The sequence below is a fragment of the Geospiza fortis genome, unplaced genomic scaffold (genome assembly GCF_000277835.1).
Source record: "Geospiza fortis unplaced genomic scaffold, GeoFor_1.0 scaffold130, whole genome shotgun sequence".
Lineage (NCBI taxonomy): Eukaryota > Metazoa > Chordata > Aves > Passeriformes > Thraupidae > Geospiza > Geospiza fortis.
Window position 1 is genome coordinate 8010962 of NW_005054300.1, and position 25157 is coordinate 8036118.

A 25157-nucleotide genomic window follows, 5' to 3' on the forward strand; every position below is an offset into this window, starting at 1 on the left:
AGTGCAATCTCTAGCCCCAGCAAAGGTTACAAGGGAAATAAATTTTCCAAAAAACAACTTTGCGGTCAGAGCATGGTCAGACTCTACAGATAAAGTGTATATTTTTTTTTCACAAAAATTTTTAAAGAAGTTGATAGTTTTCCATTGTCTTTCTAATTCATGTCCCTGTCTGCAAACGTGACATGGCAGCTCTGAGCAATGGCAAGTACTGTGTAAAAGGCTGTATGGTATTTACTAGCTGAGCTAGCACTGACACGAGATGCAGCACTGAACGCTACCATTTCACACTTTAGTGCTGCTCTCGGATTGCTCAATAGATACTTAAGCATGTAGGGGCAGGGAGTGGGTACAACAGCAGAGAGGTCAGTAAGGGCCAGGCTTGGAGTCACTTTGTATGTAATAGGTAGGTCCCAAAGGTGCTTACAGCTGTGTTTTTCAAATGCACTTGGAAGCAATGGACTTGATGGGACTGTTTTCCCTTGATTACTAAATGTATCTTGTTCATCTCCATATGTGAGACGTATTTAGGGTAGGAATAAAACAGTAGTACGGGAAGGCCTCTGTGAACACATGAGACTTGGGATGTCATCTTGTGGTTGTTCAAAGAAATGCAAGAACAGCTTGTAAGTATGCCTGAGTTTACTGCCTCTTTACATTGAGCTGGTATAGGTGCAAGGTTCTCCAACAGTAGCTGTTAACTTCCTTACAGCCCACTCCAGTAGTCAGGGTTTGGGGCGACTACAGCAAGCAGTGATAGGAATGCTTGGATATGCTGCTTGGATACCTGAGTGCATCAAAGATGCAGCCACTGGTGTCTGAACCTGTGTGATGGCAGAGGCAAGAGGACTCTGACATCGTGCTCCTACTTGCCCATTTTTTGTTAGAAGCACTTTCAGTTTAGCTTTAGCCTTTCCCTGGCTGTTCCAGCTGGCTGGAAAAACAAACTCCTAGGAGAAGGAATTCCCTGGATTAAGTAATTTCCTGTAATAAGGAGGAGTGGTATCAGGAACATCTACATTCTGCCCTCTTTTCTGTGGCCTCACAGGCCATTTGCCTCAGCTGCTGGTGACTGGAGTGGTTCAGATCTGGCCTGGCCAAAGTGAACATCCCAGTCATCGGTACATGGTGAGAGCAGCACCAAACTGTTCCCAACACAAGGCTAAACCTTTGGTAACTGCTCCAGCTAGACAAAAACCTGTTGCATGCTGGAGTCATGCACAGCAGCTGCACCACGGATTACAGATTTGACTAGCACTGTATGTAAATATAAATGATCACCTTTTTCTTGTGAAGATGTGTTGTCTTTTGTTTGTTACTGGGGCAGACTGGCAGACGGGATGGCTTCTCAGACTTTTCTGTTATGTTTTTAATAGCACTGCCTAATTGAAGTGAAACGATCAAGCCTATGCATGCTTGAACAAAAAGGCATCTGGAAGAGGGTGAACTCCACTCAGAAGGGCAGTACCTGCCACTCTTCAAATGCTCTGTGAACAGGCTTGCTTGGATCTCTGCTCCACGCCCTTTGAAGTTAAATGCTTTCTAATTACAACCCTTAGAAGCAGCACACTTTCTTGTCTTGCATGAAAATAAGTTTGCTGTGATTTTTACCGTTTGTCAGATTTATGGCATTGATTGAGACAGATTTTAATAGTGGATGATCAAACATTAGCTCATGCAAATTGCTGGTTATTTCTGGAGAGCTATTTCATCATTAGTGGAGGGACAATCCATCTGGATAGTGATTAGTTCCAGCTCTAAGCTCTCATTCAAGGGTCAAGATGCTTGAGAGTTTCTTGACAACAAAAAACTAAGGGTGGTGTTATGTTTTCGACAGGGTGACTGCTGCTTGCTCCACTCTAGCCACTGGGACTTCACATGATGGAAGCTATTTAATATTGGACCTTTACCCTAATTCCTCCAACAGAATAAGGTTACTTATTTTGCCCAACAAGTACATGCTTATTATTTTACAGTTCCGTGTTTTAAGAAGGTGTTAAGTATGTCACTAAATACAATAACAGAAGCTTTTGAAGAATAATTTTTGTAGTTTTTGTTGACAACTTTTTAAAGGCAGCTGAAGTCTTTATCCAGTCAAAAATGTGACAATCACACCAAATGCTGATTTCAGGTTCTGCTGCAGATTTCCTTTATTTCAAGGACCAGAGAATGTTCAGAGGCATGGTTCTGTGTCAGCCCTCCATAAAGGTGAGAATCACAGACTATAACCTGATTTTTAGGGCAGATTATATTTTACTCTGCCTTGGGAGAGGAGATTGAGGCAAAATTAGTTACTTCCCATGTGCAGATCAGATTTCAAACAAGGGTTGATTCTAGGTCATGTATCCTCCTGTGTTTTGATTCATGATCATCTCTAAAAACAAGGAGTATAGTGAAACTAGTCAACAGATTTCTTTATTAATTTCCTAACTAATTAATAAATTAATGAGAACTTTGTGCAGAAATATTTCCTTATTCTTCACTGTGCAGATAACAGTAAAATACCTTAAATTCCAGGTCTGTGACATTACATCCTCTGATAGGCACTACACAAGTCCTAATACATTGTAGTTTTGTAACAGGTGAAGAAAACTGGAAACCTGTGTTTTACTTGTGGATAAGTTTATTTAAATTTTTTTAATTATACTAAAAAACAATGTATAATTAATTTCTATGTTTGTTAACTTGTCAGGATATCTGTATAGTGTTGTCAAGTCTACAGCAGGGCAAATAAGAATTTTAAGCAGCATGATGATGAAAACTTTGGAACTAGAAACAATGTATAACCCTTTGGTTGCACTGTGATGTTTCTTTGGTAGACATAGTTGTAAGTAGTGATTGTCTTCCTTTAATTTAAAATGCAGAGTTTCAAAGTGTGCCCTTTTGAGAAAAGGATTCTCAAAAGAAAGTAACTGTTAAAAAACAGAGATAGGAGTAGCAGGCAGCTCTTCTGAGTGATTTTTATAAAAAATCCACTTTAAAAGCAAAGTCAGAACTTTACCATATGTAGATACCACTGAAGTAAAAAAAAAGGGGGTTGTGAGTTATTCCTTGTTTTTAAAAACCACCTTCCATGACCTCTTGAACCTTGGCTAACCTTATTGAAAGTCTTAATTATCTATTTTACCGTTCTAAATACAAGCAGATACAAAGGATGGCGAGCCTGATTTTGGTCCACAGCCTGGGGCAAAATTTCAGCACTATTTAAAAAGACGAGGTAAAAAATTCTTTCTTAAATTGGTTTCACAATCTTCATTGACAAATAATTCTGTTGGAGGAGAAGGAAGGAAACAAGAGAGGTAAAATTATGTACACAAAAGACTTCAATGTAGTTTTGAAAAAGACATTTTAAATACTAAAATCAAAATGTATTTAGGGCATGTAATTTGAGTTAAAATACAGTGAAAATAGGTAATTTTTCTGCAGACTAATGTAGACTCTAGGCCAACTATTAGCTATTTTAATTGTGTAGGTTATTAACTCTTCTAAAGCAGTTCCTTGTTCCATCTTTAGTTAATAGGTTAGTTTTAACCTACATTTTAATTCTTTCTCAATAAAAATCAGTTGAATTTTTTTCATAGCTATAAGGATATAATCCCTATCTCCTGCTAAAACAGAGGTGATAGACTCTGTCTGAGTCAGGAGTGTATCCTGACTGCTGTCTAAGCTCACCCCAGAGCTGAGGAACAGAACCATTCTTACCGGCAGGGAATAGAGGAGCACTGCCACAAACAGCAGGAGAATCAGCAGCATGATGAGGCCGAGGAAGAGCCATTTAAACCTGCGCCACACAATGAATTTCATGGTCTTGCAGGGATTTGTGAACCAAAGGAAGGAAGTGTCTGGCCGGCTGCATTTTGAAAGAAGTAAGTATTATTTATACTCTAAAACTTAAGCATGAGATTATAACACTTCAAAACATGCTGGTCTGAGGTTGAAGAAAACAGACAGTTTTGAAATGCAAGATAGCAGCTGCAGTAAACATGTGCCATTAGTACTGAAACCATCCTGCATTTTATCCTAATGCTTGCAGGAGGAAACAAGATTGGCTTTTATAAATGGAGTTTTGCAAAGGATAACTGATGACTAATATATTACTGCATGCATCAGAGTAACTAGATACAGGGTATTTCTAAAGCTAGTGAGATAAAAGTATCTTACTTTGGTAGATCTAGTTTGGGGTTCATGTTGGGTTCATCTCTTCCTTTACCAGCTGGCCTTTCCTCAGCTTCTTTTTCATTGACAACTTCCAGTGTCATTTCAACTTTACCCTTCAGAAAAAAAGTGACACGAGACAAGCATCTTATTGAAATAGCACTAATGGGACTTGCTTGGTACTTAGAATAGCTGGGATCAGCTATCACAGTGTACATCTGTGTTTCCGATTTCCTCCTCAAAATACGCTGATTTCTGAACTATGACAGGTCACAACATAGTATCAGGAAAAGACACATGGAAAAAATCAAATCACCGGACATAAAATTGTCCTGCTAGTTCATCTATAGTTCTAAGCCATAATTTTTTATTTCCAATTCAGCAAAACAAAAACAGTTCTCTTCTTCCAAGAGCAGCCCAAGGACTGCATATTTTCCAAATGACCATGCATCTAATTTTTCATATTGCATATTCATATCTTCATATTGTAAATGTTTCTGAATATTTTTCCTCATTTATTAAATTCCAGTAATAAAGTTTTAAGGCAAAAACATTAGAAAGAAGAATAAGAAGACACCTTTGAAAGGCTAAATATTCTGCAAATGATAAATACACATTTATATTCTATGTAGAACAAATTAGAATGCTTTGGGTCTTCTGATGGCATACATAATCACAAAGCTAGTCTGGATTCTCAGTACAGAGATTTTGTTTGCTGTGTACAAAAATCCTTTGGATTTAAACATTTTCCTTTCATCTTTAATGCATTTGGGATGTCTCTGATGTTCTTCTGAGCAATAATGTGATACATTAATGAATCACACAATCATTTAGGTTGGAAAAGTCTTCTAAGATCACCAAGTCCACATTGTCAACTCAGCTATGGCACTAAGTGCCACATCCAGTCCTTTCCTGAACACCTCCAGGGATGTTGATTCCACCACCTCCCTGTGCTGCCACTCCATGCTCAACACCCCTTTCTGTGAATAAATTTTTATTCATGTCCAAGCCAAATCTCCCCTGGTACAGCTTGATTCATTCATATGACTTTATCAGCTGCTTTGGCAAGATAGCATGACTCAACTGGCACCACAGTCTTTCAAGTTAAACGAAGTTGGCAACAAACTACATAAATGAAGCATTAAACTCACATTTAAAACAAAAAATTGTTGCTGGACCAAATTCCCAAACTTGTGCATGGAATGTCCTATTTACCCCTTCTCTGTCTCTCCACTGAAAGCTAACAGCTAAGTGGGAGACTTGTTACAGTCTTTCTTTGTAATTTGAAAGGAAAGGTGAGCACATCTGAAGTACTTTTAAAAGAAGCAATAACCTTACCGCTAAAATACGTGAGCCATCCTTTTCAACATAGCATGGCCACCATCCTTTCATGGATTTCTGTTCAAAGAGAGAAGCAGTCCTGGGAGCCTTCTGAGAACTGTCTTCCTTGTATTCTGGAATCATGTCTATATTACACTTCTCAGGAACTTTTGCTGGAATGATTGTTTTATGTAAATCAAGTTCCACAAAGCCTAGAAGGAGGATACAAAAATAAACACTGCATCACACAACCAAACCACACAGCACAGCAGCTCAACATCAACCTTGCTGTCTCTAAACATGTACATACAGGAAATACAGGAAAGGCAATCAACAGACATGTTATATTCTTGTTTGTCTAAAGATGTTGTGAGGCAGGGAAGTGGGACACATTGTATTTAAACCCCTCCTGCTGGTGTTAATAAATTTGATTTAGCAAGCTTGACAAGAGCTTGCAAGATAGTTTGATTTTTTCATAGACTTTTTTTTTTGCCCAACACATCTAAATGGAAGATACCCAAATACAGCAATGTAGTAAGTAATTTCTGACAGTTAAATGCATAATTTAGTAAACTTCAATAATGGTTATAAATTAACTACTTGTTTTCAGATTTTGAGGCCTGTATAGTTTGTATGTAAGCTAAAGACTTTGGAGCAGTCTTAACACAGGGCAGAGAATCCTATGCAGAGTAGTATCTCTAGAAAAGGTGGGGATTAATAACAGCGTGAAGTAGATTGCTTAAACCTCATTTATATGCTATTGTCAATACTCTTACTTAGAAATGAAGTGCCCTTGTTTAAGTAATTTTATTTAAAGAAAGAAGCAAAGTAGATTTTCATGCATATTAGTATTTCCTGTGCCTTGTGAGAGGGTTTACCTGAGTGAAAAGTATCTTGGTTTACCTGCCAGTAGGCCTTTACTGAGTGAATACTTATTCATTCAGTGAGCCTGTACTGTGAAGGAAAGCTGGAGTATATTTCCACGTTCAGTGTCTCACTGTAAATGCAATCCTTATGTTCAATTTAAAATTGTTCATTTTGATATCCTGCTTTGAGAGAACAGTAACTATTTTCATTCAAAATCTTACCCAGATAGTCATCCAAGGAGAACTTGTCATTATCCCATATTTGAATGATCAGTTTGGGTGGGATTCTGAATTCTGTCTTGTCAAGACTCCAAAAATGTTCCTAAAATTTTAAAAAACAAATACCAAACACCTTTAAAATTACTTACGGAAATCCAAAGCTGGAGTCTGCTAGTACTTGTGAATTCTGGGCTTGGTGGCAGTATTAAGAGATCTAATCTTGCCCTGCTAAAAGCAGACTGCTGTTGTTGCCAGTCTGTTGTTTCTGGCCCAAAGGCAAAATGAATCTCTTCACAACAGCAGTGTGAGAAAGTACATGGAACTGAGCCAAATTGTCTCTTTCAATAGGTAGGTACAAATTACCAGGCTAACTAGAATCTGTATTCTAAGAATTGACATCTTTAGGAATACTTACCTTCTTGGAAACTAAACAGAGTTGCTCTGCTGGGAGATAGTCAAAAGGAAAAACAAATCTCCAGTTAAAGTTCCCTTCGCCATCTAATGATCGGTAGTGAACATCAGTTTTCTGCTTATTTTCTTCATTACCAGGCATCCATCTGAAAATATGGAGAGATGTGTATGGTGTTTGCAGTGGGATTACACTGTGGGATTGCCTGTTTGTACTGGAACGGTGTCATTAAGGGGTTGCAGACCAGCTGTAAGAATTGCTCACAGAGGGCTGGGGAGTTTTTCACACCCCTCTGCAGTTTGGTTCCAATTTAGCACTGTAAATAGGAACATCTGAACTGAATTTCTGATCTAAGACCAGTGCTGTGGCCTTAGAACTCAGTGCTGAGTTGCTGAGTTCTTTTTCAGTGAGAAAATAGATCTGCCTGGTAATATATTTCTCTTATTTCTATTGCTTTTTTATATTAAGATGAGGGAATGTAAAAATTAAGAATCCAAGCCATGCAGCACCAAAGCTAACCCTCTGCCTTTTCAGTTGCTGTCCAACTGAAGAAATGAAATTCTGGGATCTTACACCACACATTAACTCGTTGTGCTTTATCTGATAACACTTCTGTAGTTCTCTGAGGTTAGCATTTGACTTGGCTGAACCAAATAATATTTGAAATCCATGGTCAAGGTATTCCCAGGACATTCTGAATATTATTAAATGTCACATGACAGAATGCTCTTACCCCTTCACATAAATGTCACTCATTTCTTCTCCTGTGATGCTCTTTTCATCCAGAAGGACATCTTTGGTGTTCCAGACGATCACACGCAGGACGTACCTAAGAGAGAGATTTGGGGTGACAGGTTTGGACTGCTTTGTCAAGGCTGCCAGGGGGTGTGTAGGATGTGGGGATGGATGTGAGGATACTCACTTCTTGGCTTTTCGGGGAGTGATGTTGAATGGAGGGCCTGGTGGTCCTAAGCTTTTGGGGAAAACATCCACCCACATCTGCAGCTTTCCCTGTAGCAGTGAAGAAGATGGATGAGGGATTGTTTGTTGCATATAGGTTTGTCATGGCCCCTTAATTTTTCAGATAAGTTTTCTCGTTTCTACAGAAACTTTCTTTAAAAAGCTGCATTTTATTATGTTTCTAGACTAACCTGCTTTACATTTTAAACCAAGCTATAATGATTTGTAGCCCTCTTTCCCCTCAGAAGCACCACACCATTAACAACATGACATAAATTCTGGAATGCTCTGTTTCTGCTTTCAAGAAACCATAACCAAAGCAGCTCACAGTACCTGGGAGATGTTGGGCTGGAAAGTGCTATATAAGGTTCTTGTTTCCACATGTTCAGGTACCAAACCCTGGGTTCTGAGGATATGAAGGGCTAATCTCTCTTCACCTGGACCAAGATGCTGATGCAAGATTTTGTTAGCTTCTGAAATAAAATAAATGGGAAAAAACTAGGGGCTTATGAACTAGAATTTGCATTTGAACTTAAAAAAAATTAAAACCAGATATTTAAAATTGAGCATAAAAGTGTGTTCAGCTTGGAGAAAAATCAAAGATATTTTTCTAGTATTCCATAAATAAGTAGAAAGTTTTCTATTTTCTCTATGTGAATTTAAGACATACATGTAAAATAAGTGAACCAACTCACCAGCATCATCCAAAGTATAGTCTTGTCCCCCATAGTTAATCTTTCTGCCATTCTCAGAGAAGACAGGAGGAGCACAGCCTTTAAACCTGGCTACATTTTGCAATAACTGGGTGGGTTTTAGTTGATCACGCCAGGTATTCACACCTGAACTTTTATGAAAGCAAAAGAAACATATCCTAAAATTATTCACCATACAGGGCATTTACACATAATGTAAAATGTATTTATTAAGAAAGAGCAGCACTGTAACTGCCTAGATTGAGGGCTCTGGAGTTTGATACAGTGACATAATTTTGTATCAGCTCAATTACCTTCCAAGACAGTGTTTTTTCTCTAGGTATCAAAATAATTCAAACCCTCAGATGCTTTCATATTTACTTGCAACAGTAGGTCAGAAAATTCTGTTAAGTGTGAGTTCTCTGGACAGAAATAACATACATTACTGGATTAAGAAAATATCAAAATATTTGATGCCATGGTTTTCAGTGAAGGCTGTTCAGAAGACTTACAGCTTCACTTGGAATTTAGATGATAGAACAAGCACAACAAATACCCTTGAGAAGCCACAGCATTGTTTTTTAACCATAGAATTAAGGTTTTTTTAGAGATTGGGTACTAGGTCTTACAGATTAAAATTTTCGACAGACAAATTTACTTACATCCAGTACTGCTGGGGGATGCCACAGTGAGATCCATAACGAGAAAGGAATCTGTTTTCCAGATCAATTATGGTTTCACCCACTTTTTCATCACGAGTCAATGCGTCATAATCATAGACTGAAATTTTCAGATCCTTTTCTTGAGGCAAGAAGCAGCTGAGTTCATACATTCTAAATATAAAAATTGCCCATTAAGGCTATTGCTCTTTTGAGAAATGCTCCTTATTTTTAAACTTAAAAATACAAATTGAAAAAAGCACTTACTAGTTTATTTTTGAGCAATAGCCTTTAGAAGGTATTAAAAGGATGCTTCCAGTGCTGATAAATCTAGCAACAGTTACCTTTTAAGGTCCAATTTCTATTTGCACTTATAAATAATTTCATTTTTACTTCTCTGGATATTACTTCCTTCCTTTCTGCACCATGTATTACTAAGATGTTTTCTGTGCATCAGCTTGAATTGGGATTGAGGAAAGAAGTTACTTTGTGTCTGTAATCAAGTATCTTTGCTGTCTATTTCTTTGCATAATCCAAACAATTGAAAACCTGTAGTGTATCATTGCAAATTATACTTTTCAAACCCTTTATAATCCTTCTAGTCCTCCTCTCTAGTCCTCCTAAGTTATCAAAATCCTCCTCCAACTCTAAACCATACCTAGAATTTCATAGTAATTATGCAGATGATGTAACTTTTCATTCCTAACTAGTATTTTTTATTCATATATTTCAACGGTGTCACTAACCTTTGATGGAAAGACCAGTGTACTGGGAATGCATGCTAAGCTGATTACTTGTGAGATCCGTCTAGTTTTCAGAGTTAAAACTTCTTCCATATTCCAAAAGCATATTTTGTTATTCTTACATGCCTAACACAGGCTGGTTTTAAGATATATACATTGTTTTTACTTTGTGCAATTTACCCACATGACAAAGAAAATCTACGGATTAGCCAAACATCTGTTTTTCCCAATGATTTCAAAGGAAAACACCTTAAGCAATTTTACTCACAATTAACTGTCAGTATATAACTATGAATAGAGCACTGAATATTTCAAGTAATGGTTTACCTTAAAAAAAACAGGAAAACATTCTAAAATACAGTAAATTGAAAATACAAAAAAGTTTATTACCTGCCAAAGATTGGGTTGAGGGTATTAGGCACGTAATGATCTCTGTCTTCAATTACCTTTTTACTTAGAGTTATTTTTATATAAGGATCACACTATTTAAAATAAGAAAAAAGAACATTGTTAAGAAACAGTTATCAAGACTAACTTGATTTAAAGTGCAGCAGAGCAGTGAGCTGACAGGCGGAGCAGGGAGCCTCACCAGCCCGTTGTTGTCCTGGGGCTGGAGCTGCAGGGCTCGCACGATGTAGATGCGCACGATGCACTCCTGGGGGCCGCTGTCCGGCAGCTCCCGGAACTGCCGCGGCGGGGCTGCCCCGCCGGGGGCGGCCGGGAGTCTTAAACGAGCCCTGGAAAATTGTATAAAGGCTGGTCAAGAGACACGTAGAACAGGCGCTCTGCTAAGTCTGTTTTTTCTTATTTGTCCTACACATAGACACTCTGTTTTATATAGTAGTAGCAAAATTATAGCCTGATCCACAGTGACCTAGAAGTCTTTGTTTTATTTTAGTGGGTTTTGGGTGATAACATTAAAAAGACAAGGTCATATCCTTTGCCAGTTTAACTCAATTCAGCTGTTTTGATATCAAAACAATTGCTCAGTTTTGCTCCAGCTAGAACATGTAGCAAATACCTTGCATTTGTTTCTCTCTCCAAAAACATCATTTAAGGTTTGGAGGTGTTTTGATCGGTTGGTTGGTTTTATCTATATTAGCATTATTTTAATCTATAAAAGTCACAGAAACAGTACAAAATACCTTTTCCAAAATCATTCTAAAAATGCGCTTTTTGGAATTTTAGTACTGTTTGAGAGGCTATTTTGTGCCATGGTTACTGGGGAAGGTTACATTAGAAGGTATTATATTTATTTTAATTAACATCTAGCGCATCTAGTGTGAGCAATGTGTAGCTAGCTGTACTTTCTTGAAAAAGATGGGTCTGTAGCTCAGTAGTTACCAATATCTGCTGCCTTTACTAATGTACACATCCATATTTAAGCTGAAATTCTTGCATGTAGATCTACTTAAATAACCACTTACATACAAAAGACTGCACCTAGCATTTGTTTGTTGCCCATCATTTGAAATTTACCTTGAATTCCCCAACCACTGACGGATCATCACTCTCCTCAGATTTCCCTCTGTATAGTTTAAATGTATCACAGAAATCTGTTAAGTTATTGAATTCAGGTACTTTTTCCAGTTCACAGTCATACACCTTGAAAAAAGAAAAAAGTAAAGTTTAGAAATTATCGTATATATCAGCTCCACCATAATGGCACTGCAGAGTATTTTACGTTTGATGGAATATTTTAGGGAACCAAAGCTTTTGGAATTATTTTTATATCAAAGCGGGAACAAATGCAATATTATGGAGAACATGTGATAAAGCTTCATTTAGGCTTGGTTAAAACCAGAGTAAGTGGCATGTCATAAGGTTATCTTTACTTTTTTGTTAGCTGTATTAGACAAGAAATGAGAGTAGTCTCACTTCAAATTTTAACCAACAAACAGTAAAAGTACTGATTCTCTGTGCTCATACTTTCTTAATGTGTATGTTTATTTAGGATCTGCCTGGTGCCCCAAGATGTCAAGAGTAAAATTCCCTTTGACTGAAGGTGAGATTAAATTATTAATACATCTCTTAATAAGTGTAGGTAAGTAGAAGAGAAGCCAAGATATCTTCTTAAAACCTTCATTTAATCATATGATTTAGGAAAGAACCTTTATAGAAAATCATATATAGTTAAATTTTGAAGAGCATTAAAAAAAAAAAAGGGACAGTTCTGATCAGGTCTTGGACCTATAAACTCTGAAATATGTTATTTTATCCTGAGCATTACCTTTAAAGTGTCATATCCTTTTTTAATATACTGTCCACATTTTTCATATTCTCCTACTGAAGCATAAAATTTGCTCCACCAATCAACAATTTCTTCCTCCTTAAAAGAAAAGCAAATAAAAAAAGCTTTTATTGGGAGATAAAGCCCCTCTCCTATCATACTGTACAGCAGAAATAATGAACAATTAAGCATAGTAACAAATAATATACTCTAAGACTTATTATCAGTTAGGTAATATTAAAGCTTTATCGGAAAGAAAATTAGAATATATGGCAGCTGCAGATCTACCTCATTGTTAACCAAATGCAGTTAAGAAGTAGTTGAGTCTTGCCCCTTAAAAATGGTACTTCAATAAGCCTCATATCACCTAGATACTAGCAATCTATATATTCTACAAATACAGTATTTCTGTGGGTTTTTTCTATTTTTATTTATTTAAGTTTGATAATCATTGTTTAAGAAAGTGCTATTTTCTGTATTCACAGGGTTTGCATAATATAATTATTTGCCTCTGGAAACAAATTTCCAATGGTAATAAATAGCATTCATTGTCTATGAATGAACAGAAGGAATAGTATTCATCCCCTGTGTAAATCTGATATTGTTTTTTAAAGCCTGTTTGGATTCACAGAGAATCTTAAAGTATTGTGTAGATCATTAATGGTGAGTATTTGCTGGGGCTGTTTTGGGTTTGTTGGGATTTTTTTATATATAGGACTTCCTATTTCAGTCTTGCATATTTTTCATAAATCTACCATGTAACAAGTTCACTGTAGGTTTTATATCAAACACTTTCAGAGATTACGGTTCTCATCCATATGCTTAAAACACTAATTTGTAGGCAGTATTGATATACTGGTTTTCAGTTGGAGAAAGCAATGTGTAGATTATTTTGAAGTAGAATACATTACCTTTTCTGTGAGCTGCTCATGAGGATCAAGTCATAAAAAAAAGACAAAATAAAAGCAATGGTAAGGATATGATTTGTAGAATTTTATATAGTTAAATAGGCTTTAAATGTTTAGGAGTTTGTATATAGTAAGTGTGCAAAGTAAGTTACAAACATTAATAATTTCAAAATGCTTTTGAAGAGTACTCAGACACCATGTATTTAACTTGATTTTTTTTGGCACTGTCAAAAAAGCAGAATGTTCTAGATATTGAATTAGAGCATGCATATTTATATACACACGCATTTTAGAAAGCAGATTTTCAGGATTGTAAGACATTATTACCCTGTGCTTTGTTCTTCACATAACCAAAAAAAAAAGCAAAAAAATTGTGTCTATAAATTTATCCATATAAGTGTGAAAACAATACGCACAATCCAAAATGCTTCACCTGTTAAATCACAGATACCACAATTATGACCCACTAGTCCATTAAGAGCAAGCATCATGCATCCCATCTGGAAGCCATGATTAGCAATGTCATTTCTGCTACTTTTTATACATTGTACCTTGTGTTTTCATTTAAAAGCATTAGCAGTGAACTTTTGTGCAAAGCAGAAGAAATGCAAAACATTTTATGAATACAGGCCAAATGCATCAATAGGTCAGGACATCATTCTGGTATATCGTTCTCATTTACTCCCATTTCTGTTCTCTTCAGTAAATATTTCACTGGGATGTTCAGGTCTATTATATTTTACTAGTCTTGTCTACCTTCAAATCATAAATACAGCATATTCTTATCAGATTAGTATGTCATTTTCTAAAGACAGTTGAAGTGGATTTTTTTGTGGAAACAACATCATTAGTGATTTGCAAAACTTACTGGCAGAATTAATGAGGTAATTTTTAATAGTTTGCTATATTTAAATTTCACTTTGTTTAAATATTGGTTTGTAATGTTGACAATGCAAAGGTTAGCTTGCATAATTACTCAATCATAATTTAATGAGCAAATTTGAAACCTTTTCACAAAATATATTTTGTAGAACTCTGAATCTTTCATCAAAGAATAATGTTGGAAGAGTTTAAATCAGGGGTTATGTTTTGGGTTTGAATTTTTTTTTCCTTGATATACCACCAAATGTCTCTTCAAATAATGCACTTGGTAGTTGTGGGAAGAAGTAGTTAAGGAGAAAAACAAATCAAAACTTTAAGATCTTCCTTAAAAATTCCCAGAGCAAATAATAGTCTTCAATATTCAGATATTATTGTTACTAAAAGTTATAATCAGGACGTGCTCACGGAATGCCAAAACACAGAATAAAATGCCATATGATAAATTAGAGATTTTGGAGTGAAATATTCACATGGTAAAAACAATGTAATGTTACTGTCCTTTTTAAAATGTACCCAGTAACTTCACTGTAGATTGTTATATATGAAGTTGTCAAGATATTAACATTTAACTATTATCTTTTTGAAAAACCTGGAATTATGGAAAAAAAGAGATGCAGTGGATCCCTAGAAAAGTCAGAGTTTTGTAAATTGTAATATTATTTTCCAGGAAGTAGATTTCTAAAAAAGTTTAAATATTAATAGCATAATGAAATAAATACTGTTACTTTTTTCTGCTTTTATCACACAGATTTTAATTAAGTTGGCACACAAAGAAGTTTCTAGCAGTTCCTACATATTGTGTATGCTTAGTAAGATTTTCTGAACAAGGGTACTTTAATATAACTAATCCTACAGGACTAGTGAGCATCATCTCCTCCAAAATCTCTCTCTGGCAGAGCTGCTCAGAGAAGTAGCCCCTCAAGGCCCCATGGATCAACCCTGCTCCCCATCCAGCCCCTGCTGGTCACCTGCATGCATCACTCTGGTACATACATGCACTGCTGTTGGAGAAGCCATTTTGCTGAGTGCTGTTGACATACTGCTTAAACACTGGAAATTGGAATGTAATGGATGAAATTTTGGCATTTTGTGTCCTCAGGGCATTGTCTGCATAGCACTTACACTTTCAGAGTTTTACTTATTCCAATGCAGATTGCTCTGATGCTCTAATATGGATGCTTTCACTGTATCTAATGTTATATTTGGCTTGGGTAATGTTAAACTAAAAGAAATTGTGTTTCTGCTTATGTAGCATTTAAAATTTTCCCTTTTTAGTTGAAATAAACTACACAAATATAATCAATTTTACTGGTGACTTTGAAGTGCTAGATCTTCCTTATTTTCTAAATATTTTTCCATATAATTTTAAAAGAAAATAATAGTTCTCTGTTCCAGCTTTTCATACTATACAGAATAGCATATAGTCTGTATTAGAATATATACTATTTATATTAGAAGAGAAAACCTATTTCAGATAAAGGTTAGAGACTGCTGTAAATTAAATATTAATGACAATGACAATTCACATGTATGATGACAGTAATCACAAGATCATGGTCTATCTATCTACTTAAATTAGAGTCTGAATATGATGACAATAAGAAGAGATGAAAGAAGAACAAGGCAATCATTAAAATAATCAAATAGCAGTAAGAGTCCAAAAGCTTAAATTCAGTATTATTGTCTTTGGGACTCCTGTAACAATGTAAAATATTCTGCATTTTCAAAAGTCAAAATTGTGGATTAAGAGCCTGCAAAATTGCTATATATCAAAGAGCATAATTCCTCTGCTTCCTTTAATGTAACAGGCCATCAGAAATCTATGAAAACACCTTCTAGGCAAGGGAAACACTTTACAGTCCTAAAATAATTAATATTTTTTTCCTTAAAAATGTACTGCTTGGATTCTGTCTTCAGTCACATTTCAACTCAAGAGTAAAACTCTGTAAGTAGAATTATTTTTTACCTGGAAAGTAAAACTGTATTGTGGTGGTCCTGAAAGAATCAGAGCAGTAAAGAGACAAGGCACAACAGAAGAGAAGGAAAAGAAGTGTTAGTGCAGAAAAAAAATTGTTTCAGTGTTATTGGGTTTGGATGGCTTTAAAGGAAAGAGAGGCCAAGCTGTGACTGTGATAAAATGAAGGGCTGAAGGACCAGAGCATACCCCTACTTCTAACTCCTTTATCTAGAACTGCTCAGTCTGCAAAATCAGGCTGCCCTACCCACCATCAGTGGGAACTGGGTGATGTTCCATCACATACTTCCAGTAGCTATTGAACAAGTGAATTAATTCTTAAGCTAGTAGTGAATTTGACCAAGGACAAAATGCTATAGTTTGGTGTTCACGATATGAAAACAAAGATTAAAAATATGCCCAAATCTCCTTCGCTTTCCTGTCACCAAGTAACTTTCTCCCATCTGGCTTTCCAGAGGGTTGCATATGTTTCTGACAATTTTGCTGTCTAGATAGTTCCTCAGAAATCAGAGATCTTAAGAACAAAGTTAAGCATCAAATTTCAAAGATTACCTGAGCTGTTAGCAGTGGCTGTGTGTCTTCCATATCAATTACTGTATCCTGGCGAGGTGCAGCAGAGAGCAGACTAACTGTAAGCCAAAGGTTTTATTAAGGCAATATGGTGTAGGAAAAGCATCTTACTAAACAGTTTCATCAGATTTAAATCTAGACAGTTACAGAAGATGTAAAATAATTCACTGGCTATATGTTTGATCCTCTAAAGAAAGCAATTAATTGCCACATTTTGCTAAAAAAATACTTCTGGGCAGGATATGCAAACTTTTCTCAAATATATAGAATTAAAACTAAAGGTAAGAGTAAAACTTGAAAAAATGTAGAGGAAATGTCACCATTGTATTCAGACCATATTTGCTGGAATACGGGATCATTTCTTTGGCACTAGTGCTGAGGTGATCTGCAGGTAGTTAACTTCCAAGTTGATACTAAAGAAGAACGTCAGGGAATGAGCACAAGTCCAAGAGTGGACTTGCCTTTGCATTATGCCCTCTTATGCTTCACAGAATGTTACACTAATTAATAGTCTCTGTTAGATGTTTTTCCTGTCAGATAATAACATCTCCACCTAAGTACACAACACAAGATGGCTACTCATCAGAGTAAACAGGCAGGTAATTCTAGCATCTCACAAGAAGGTAGAACTTTTCATTTTCCAGCTTTCTACCTTTCAGCTGTGGTGCAATGTCCTGTTTAGTGGTGTAGGGGTCACAGCGAAAGCTTTCCAGTAAATCAATAGTACATTGTCCCACGATGGGCTTCCGTCCAAATGGTCTGTGGTCTATTACTTTAATAACAAGAGATGGACTGTATAACTCCTCTTTTGGTAACAGCTAAAAATAGAAAGTTAGAGGTTTTTTTAAAATGCAAACAGAAGAAAAAGAAAGAATAAAGATTTCCCCCCTAAATTAGAGCTGTTTACTTCATTTATTTAATATTGAACTACTACGTTCTATGGCTATATGGTGAATGAAAACTTCTAATCTTATCAGTCAATAAAAGTCAGTAAGAATAATTGCCCCAAATCTTGAATTTTCTTGACTCTTGCACAGCACCGACCCTAGCAATAGGAAAGTAGCCAAACATCTATAAGTAAATTAATGCCCTTTCAAATTAAAAAATATATACTGCACTGGATTGTGCACATAAAATTGTGCAACCTATGACTGATTGTACAGACATGTTTACATGACCTTTATTACAGTTTTCAGGCTCATAAATTTCTTATGGTAAACCAAAAAAGGATGTGTGAGTCTTTCTACTCGGAACAAATCCTTGACCTTTAAAACTATGGAGGAACTTATTTTGCTATAGATAGCTGGCATATAGGTTTTTGTAACGTACAACTTTCATGAAGAGAACAGAAGATGGAAAATTCGGTGTCTTTTTGAGGTTTTTGATCACCACAGATTCCACCATTTCACCCCCACATTCCACAATTAGACTTGGAGACATAACAGGTGCCAGTTGGTAGTTTTTCATGTTTCGCAACCCCCAGGCCAGAATCTGTAAAATAAAATCCAATATGAGCAAAAGTGGGAAGGGATGTCAATATGTTTAATATAATACTCAAAAATTAGGAAAGAAGAAATTAAACCTTTTCAATAATAATATGTGTCTGGCAAAATATTTCAAGGTTCTAGTTCTAGGAAAATTAAGGGAAACTGATATTCACAAACACTTACAGAAAAGAGTATTTCTCACTATGAATAGTTTTTGTTTCCTGTAAGTAAATTCAAAATTTTCTGTCTAGAGGATGAGAAGACTGCACTTGTATTCAGTTAGTTTAAGAGTAACCATACCTCAACAGCAGTGAGTTGAACTACTGGTCTGATTCCTTGAGGGACCATGTAAAGCTTTGGTGCCCTTTGTGATGGAAGAATTGGAAGGTTGGTACCACCCTGTTAAGACACAAACATGAGTATTAGTTTCTCTCATCTTAGATGAAATACCCTGCAACTAAGACAGTTCTTCCCATAATGTCTCACCATGTAAGAATATATCCTGTGTCTTATTATATTACACATACATACAAAAAAAGAAATGTATACCTTGTCTCTCAAAATAAGTTCTGCAGCAAAAAGAATGTCTCCACAAGCTTTGCCATTATTTGTTACAGGATACCAGAGCAGTTTTGGTGTGATGTCATCCTCTGGGGTTAACTTGACCATGGGGGAACAAACACTTCTTCCAAGGAATTCATCTTTACCCTGCAACCAAATATAGCAAAAATAACCGTTAATGTACTGATAATTAATATAAATAAATAAAAAAGCAATCAGGGTAAAAAGATTTCACCTACCACTTGGTCACTGTCAAAAAGTTCAATAACAACCTTAGGTGGGTTTTGGGCTATTGACTGTGGGTCCCCATAGATCTCAATTTCATTAAATATGAGAGTTTGGTCCCATGTAGGATTTAGAGTTGAATGAATGATCTCAGTTGTTTTGCTTTGATGGAGGAAAGAAACATGAGCATATGGATCTGAAATAGCATACAGAAATTGAAAGCATAGAGTTACAGACAAACAAAACCACATCAAGCCATAAGGCACACAAGCACATTTTTTATCAAATATAATGTTATTTTTCGACTGTTGTTACCAGTTCTATAAGCGATTCTATGTAAAACAAAAATGAAAACATATACATAATTTACATTTAATAGAGCAATTTCCATTTGATTAACAAATCACTTCTTTTATACAAGGCTTGATTAACAGAGTAATAAATGAAAATGATAAAATATCTTGCAAAGCAGAAAGAGAACCAGAAAACTAAAATGAAACACTGTTTATACTAATCTTGTCTTAAATCTTGTCCATAGAAACCCTTTTTTGTTCTCTCCATTGATATACAACTCTACTGCCTCATAAATAATAGAAAGAAATAATTCAATGTCTGCCTAGTTGCCAAACAACAAATTGTCCCAGGCTGTATTGCTCAGATCATGGTTAGGTTTCAAACATGCTCATTTATTGCAACCTCTTTTTGTGAAACAGCTGAATGATTCAGGTGGTCTAGGCCCAGTATTTGGCAGGCCTTTAAATCATCAAGAGCTCTGTAGAAGGTATCTGATGATGGTCATTAATGTTTCCTGTACCAACTGCAATCACTAAAGACTAAAGGCAATTTTAAAGGTTATCTTTAGGTCAGTTTCAATAGATTCTGACAAGGTACATGATCAGAGTTTTACAAAATTTGGCTAATTCTTCAAACTAATTTTAGAGGAAAATAAAATTTAGATTAACTAGTTTATGTATGACTGCATCTGAGGTGCCTGTCCTGAATGATACAAATGCAATTTGGAGGCATTTGTAATTGTTTCTTTGCATTGCTTTTACGTACTGCATATTGAAATAAGACCAAATTCACACAGGCAGCTGTACAAAACCCTCCTCATTTTAGAAAATATCACTAAAACCTGTAAAGCACTGTGTCTTCTGTAATGGAGGTGTTACATTTACTCAATTACAGGGGGAAAAAGAGGGATGCAAATAGAGGGTAATGGAGAAAGAAAATTCATTTCAGTTTTCTCTTTTGCTGAACCTCCTTAAAGGAAGTGTAAAGTCACATTCTTACAGAATCTAAATTCAATTTGCTCTGTGGCTGTCCAGTGAAATTTTAATTTGAATGAGCAAAACTTGAAAACTGGGTATTAGCCTGACTACAAAGATGCCAGATGGACACAGCACTGTTGAAATACCTAACAGTTGGAAATGAACATGTATAAACAAATAAAAGACATGCTTATCAGTAAGGCACAGTGTAGTTTTCTGCTAGTTAATTTCCATAATGAATTAATATAAAGCACTGAACACTGAGAGGCATTTGGTGCCATAGCTAATGAAGAAACCATCCAGCTTTCTTCATCCTTGCTTTTGTGCAAGCCTCCTGCAGGACAAAACTGCATGTAGGCTTTGGTTAGAAGGAGAATCCAAGGCAAAAGGAAGGGCCTGGTCATGGGAAATTCAGACCCCATCTGAAATCCAGTTCCCTCACTGACAATTCACTGGCAGGAACTGGTACAGGACATACAGAGCACTTTGCAGCAGCCTCTGAGGCAGCAGTAACCAAATTCAGATTATACTTAATAAAGCTGAGACTTTCTTTGTGGCATAGTTTCAGTAGCTGGGACCTACACTCATGGAGTTAAGATATTCTACATCCAAATAAATCAAACTACAAGTCCATGGCAAACGTGGGTTTTCTGCACCTTTAGAAGGATTTTTCCATACCTGAAAAACTGTCTTTGTCTAAAGCCATGAGGTTTCTTGCCTGGTAGATGTAACAGCGAAGGTGGTAAGTATATACTCCTGTACAAAATAAATAAAACGTTCAACTGCATTATACAGGCTTATTTTATGTGATGAAGATATTCTCAGTTTGTACAAATGCCTTACACATTTTAACATAAGCACTGTAATAACATTTTTGCTTTTCACATGATGAGTGTATTAATACCAATGAGCTAGCACCTGAGAACATTTGTTCCATCACAAAGCAGAAATGAAAAAAAAAATCACTAATGCTATCTGGGCTTTTTTCACCACACAATCATCTGAAAAATCCTTCTATTCAAAAATTGGTCTTTGAAACAGTTTGATAATCTAGTTCACACAAAGAGAATCAAGAACTGGGCACTCTTTGCTTAATTTAAGTATTCACTACAGCACTTCCAAGGTCCTGGGTCTTTCACATTTTTAGTTCTTAGCCTAGAAAGTTATCCCAACTGCAACTCTGTCTCTTTGGTTAAAAGATTTTAAAAAATAAACCACTACATGTTAGGTGGAATAGCTTAAAAAGAAGATGTGAGTGGCCCCAACCCAGGACTGTGTGGGGCTACGTTAATACGGCTTTTCTTTAAAAGATGTCAGGTGTAACCCTTTCAGCCCTTGAAAAAATCTGAGCTGCTGTGTAGCCTCATTGGGCTGAAACCTGTGACCTCTGGCAAGAAAAAGTGCCATTTTCCTCCAGCTGTGTTCATTATTAAAACAATACTCCCCAGGTTCTGAAATATTTAAGACTTAGACATCTATTCTCGGCAGGTTGATCAAGTTCTGCAGAGTTCAAATAAAGACAAGTAGAGCCCCTCAAAAAGGATGTTAAGTCTGAGAATTGACCTCTATTCCTGTTAGCTAGCACTGGTGGCTCCCATCTCAACTTCCCTGCTTTTGTGATTCACATTACAGTGATTACAAAGAATTTTAAACCCATCCAGGTTGGCAAAGTTACAGTTTTGTTCACTTTGCCAACTCAACTACATGGTACTGCTTCCTCTGGGCCAGGCATTGTTTGATCCTCCACTGAGCTGGTTAAGTAACCTGAACCAATAAAAAAGTTAAATTTAGCATTAAAATTCCTGTCCCATACAGGTTTTAAAAATATCTGTGTGACACCAGACTGAAATATTGAAATGACTAACTGTAATTTTTTAATAACTTAAATAGGATCCAATCAAGGGTCTGATAGGAATTACTACAGAAGGCATATAAAGCTAGATGTAAACCACAAAGATTTATGATTCTGTTTGAAACCAAAATGAAATAGACAACATTTTTGAGAAAGGAATTGTTAAAGAACCTACTGTCAAAATAGCAGGAAACCATTGGTGTATTGGCACCAAACACTGTTGTAGCTGACTCCTTGGCTTTGTCCGAACTCTTCCCTTCTCCATCATCAGCACTATTGTCTGCTCCCTGAAATTACATACAGAGAAAAGTTATTGAGTATTTACAAACATGGAAGGAACTTCATAGAAATGGACCATGTGGGGGAATTTATGGGTTTCCATCACTCTTCCAGCACAAGGAGAAATTTACTTCTGTGAGTAAATATAGTTTACAAGATGTTTACTCATGTCCAGAGGTCATTTCCTGTTGCCAATTGAAGCTCTGCAGAAATCATATGCAGTCATTTCATCTTTCTTCCAGAATGTTTTATTTCTGGATATGTACTAGCTACCTATCAGCTCATAGTAGAGGAAAGCTCCCAGATGTTCTGCACTGTGCTGTGGCAGAGAGCTGCTCCAAGGCTTTATCCCAGCACTAGCCCAGGAACTAGAGCTGTAAGCAAAACTGAAATAGGAATCATTACTTGGAGCAGCCAAATTAACTGGAGAAAGAAAATGCTGTCAGCGAATCCTTGGTCAACATTTGGTGTGAAAAAGAGAAACAAACCAAGAAAAAAAGTGTGAAGTTTTGTTAATGCTATACACTCAGAATTATTATATATTTTATAAAAACAAAGGAGCCTTCTCACATTATTTGCTACAGTTTGTATTTTGGTAAATAGAGGTTATTTGTGAAGCTGTGTTAACCTCAAAAGCTGAGGAATAACTGCATTATGCTCATCTATCTGTGTCATATGAAATTCTGGCTTCTCCAACACACTATTTTCTTTTCTTATGTTTTGTTTTTTTTTTTTTTTTTTTTTGCTATCTTTTCTTGTATTTGGTTGTTTATACAAGCAAATATTCATCAGGGGCAGCTTCTTCCAAGTCTGTTGTCTTTTGTGCTGATGTTAAAACATCTAAATTAAATGCACAAAGAGCTTGAGCTATCTTTTCACTTACAGAAGGCTTATCTAGTAATTTGGCCTTTTGAGCTAAATCTCACATAATGCAAAAATAAAAATAATTTTAAAAAATAAAGTAATAAGTAGGATTAAAACCATAAATAATATATAATGTGATATATAATATTGCATATGTCATAAAAATAGTAGTAATTAGTAATAATACAAGAATCTCTACCCCAACTTTAATGATCCCTTTCTGACTAAATAATTTAAACAATACGCACTGTATTAACTTCTCAGTTATACACTGGTTTAACAATTCAGGGGCTAAAATGTCCAATATATTTGTTTATTTACTGCAAAGTAACAGGTTGACCTTTGAAAGATGTGTTTGACACTCTGTCTCTTACCAAAGCACCTTCAAGTTTAAAGATAGCTGCAGCACCGTGTGTCTCTGAGGGAGCCATTTTCCGTCTCCATCGTCTTCGACGGAAAGTATCAGAGCTGCGCTGCTCCCAGTGAAACTTCCAGCCAATCAGGGAAGCATATTCCCATCCTTCTTGGTCTTCATATGATGACCTTCCCTTGAAGATATAAATTCTTGTTATCCACAGTGTTGTGTAACTGTAGTAAAAAAAAAGCAGTGTTTCCTCTGGCAAGCCTAAAAACCCCCTCATAAACCAAAGCTAGAAACATCCATGTACAAAAAGATAAAAGGAATATAATGAAAATGTAAAAGGTTGTTCTAAATTTTTTTTGCTTGGTATTACATTTTTTCTTCACTAAGGTAATGAGTAATCTCATGCAGATTTAAAAACAAACAAACCAAAACTCTCAAACTGTTACAATGTACCAGTCCCTGCCTGGATCTCTCTTCCTTACCCTTCCTGCTGTCATTCCCTCAGACTGCTCCCTCCTGCGTTTCCGCACCAGCCTTCGTCGTCGATGTGTGTGGTACATTTTCTCTGCAGCAACCCATGACTTGGGTTTAGTGTCTGGAGGAATAGTAATTCCATATTCCCACCCTAAAACAGAATTGATGAGTTGGTATATTTTCAGAAATACAAGCAAGATACCTGTGTGTGGTGTGTGGTCAACACAAACTGGCTCCCCACCTCCTTTAGTCCCCAGACTTCCTGATTCACTCTGTAGCATTACTTGGTGACTCATCCCATGGCTGAAGGCTCACAGGGAAATTATCAGACAGATCCAAACCTGGCTTTGCCACATATTCCTGGTACAATTACAGAGGTTTCAGGTCCCAACCTTCTGACTTCTCTAAAAGCCTCTCAATTGCTGCTACTAATCCATTAAAATGGAAATAGAAATAGATGCAGACAGCAAACACTTTCTCAATGTCATATTATCTGATTCCTTAAGCAATTTTATCCAAATATTTCCTTGGTATTTTTCCATTGGGCAACCAATATCAGGCTCAGAATATTGCTACAGTTCTGACATGTGTCCTCCTTCATTATGAACTACAACAGACTGTCCTAATATCAGCAGATAAACAGTAAATCTTACCATGTTCATCCACTGCTCGATTTAAATCGGATTTCCAAGCATCATCTTCCCACACCCATCCAAAAGGACATGTGAATTCACGTGGGGGTGGGGCTTTTTCTCCATTCTTTCATGTAAGGGAAATATAACAGTTTTCTGCATTAGTAGAGTAAATACACTGTGTAGCAAAACATAGTAGTCCTTGTCTCAAATCTTTACTTATCCAGTGAAAAATTTAACTCTCACCACATCTGTGAAGCTCTGCTCAGATGCTTTCCATTCCCCTCCAGGATAGCGACTCTCATTTTCATACACTTCATCAGTAAACTCAGTATGACCAGCATCAGCTTCAGTCAACAGACTGCGTGTCCAAAAAAAAAAACAAAACAACAAAACAAAACCAGTTTTAGTTCACTACAGAAGACATATAAAAACATAGTACAGAATGTGCACACATGGGGGTATTCTGCATTGTCCAGCTATACGAAGGAAACAGAAAAAAACACTGAAGAAACTCCAGTTGTAGTAAGCAGTAGGAGGAACATTACTCGTAAATATGAGTG

General features: G+C 36.3%; 1 protein-coding gene across 1 annotated transcript in view; it reads right to left on the reverse strand.

Moving 5' to 3' along the window:
* Positions 1-2602: 2602 nt before the first annotated feature.
* The window catches only part of MYOF (myoferlin), a 61734-nt gene continuing 39179 nt past the window's right edge, over positions 2603-25157 (reverse strand). Inside the window, 29 exon segments of the mRNA XM_031062908.1 lie at positions 2603-3265; positions 3700-3847; positions 4159-4268; positions 5491-5684; positions 6561-6660; positions 6973-7114; positions 7700-7795; positions 7889-7977; positions 8260-8399; positions 8622-8770; positions 9281-9451; positions 10411-10502; positions 10610-10744; positions 10746-10757; positions 11500-11625; positions 12251-12349; positions 13162-13173; positions 16568-16644; positions 17238-17403; positions 17915-18076; positions 18373-18471; positions 18622-18780; positions 18873-19054; positions 20808-20885; positions 22157-22268; positions 23499-23672; positions 23971-24113; positions 24616-24721; positions 24841-24955. Coding sequence (XP_030918768.1) covers positions 3230-3265; positions 3700-3847; positions 4159-4268; positions 5491-5684; positions 6561-6660; positions 6973-7114; positions 7700-7795; positions 7889-7977; positions 8260-8399; positions 8622-8770; positions 9281-9451; positions 10411-10502; positions 10610-10744; positions 10746-10757; positions 11500-11625; positions 12251-12349; positions 13162-13173; positions 16568-16644; positions 17238-17403; positions 17915-18076; positions 18373-18471; positions 18622-18780; positions 18873-19054; positions 20808-20885; positions 22157-22268; positions 23499-23672; positions 23971-24113; positions 24616-24721; positions 24841-24955 — 3424 coding nt within the window. The 3' untranslated portion in view covers positions 2603-3229.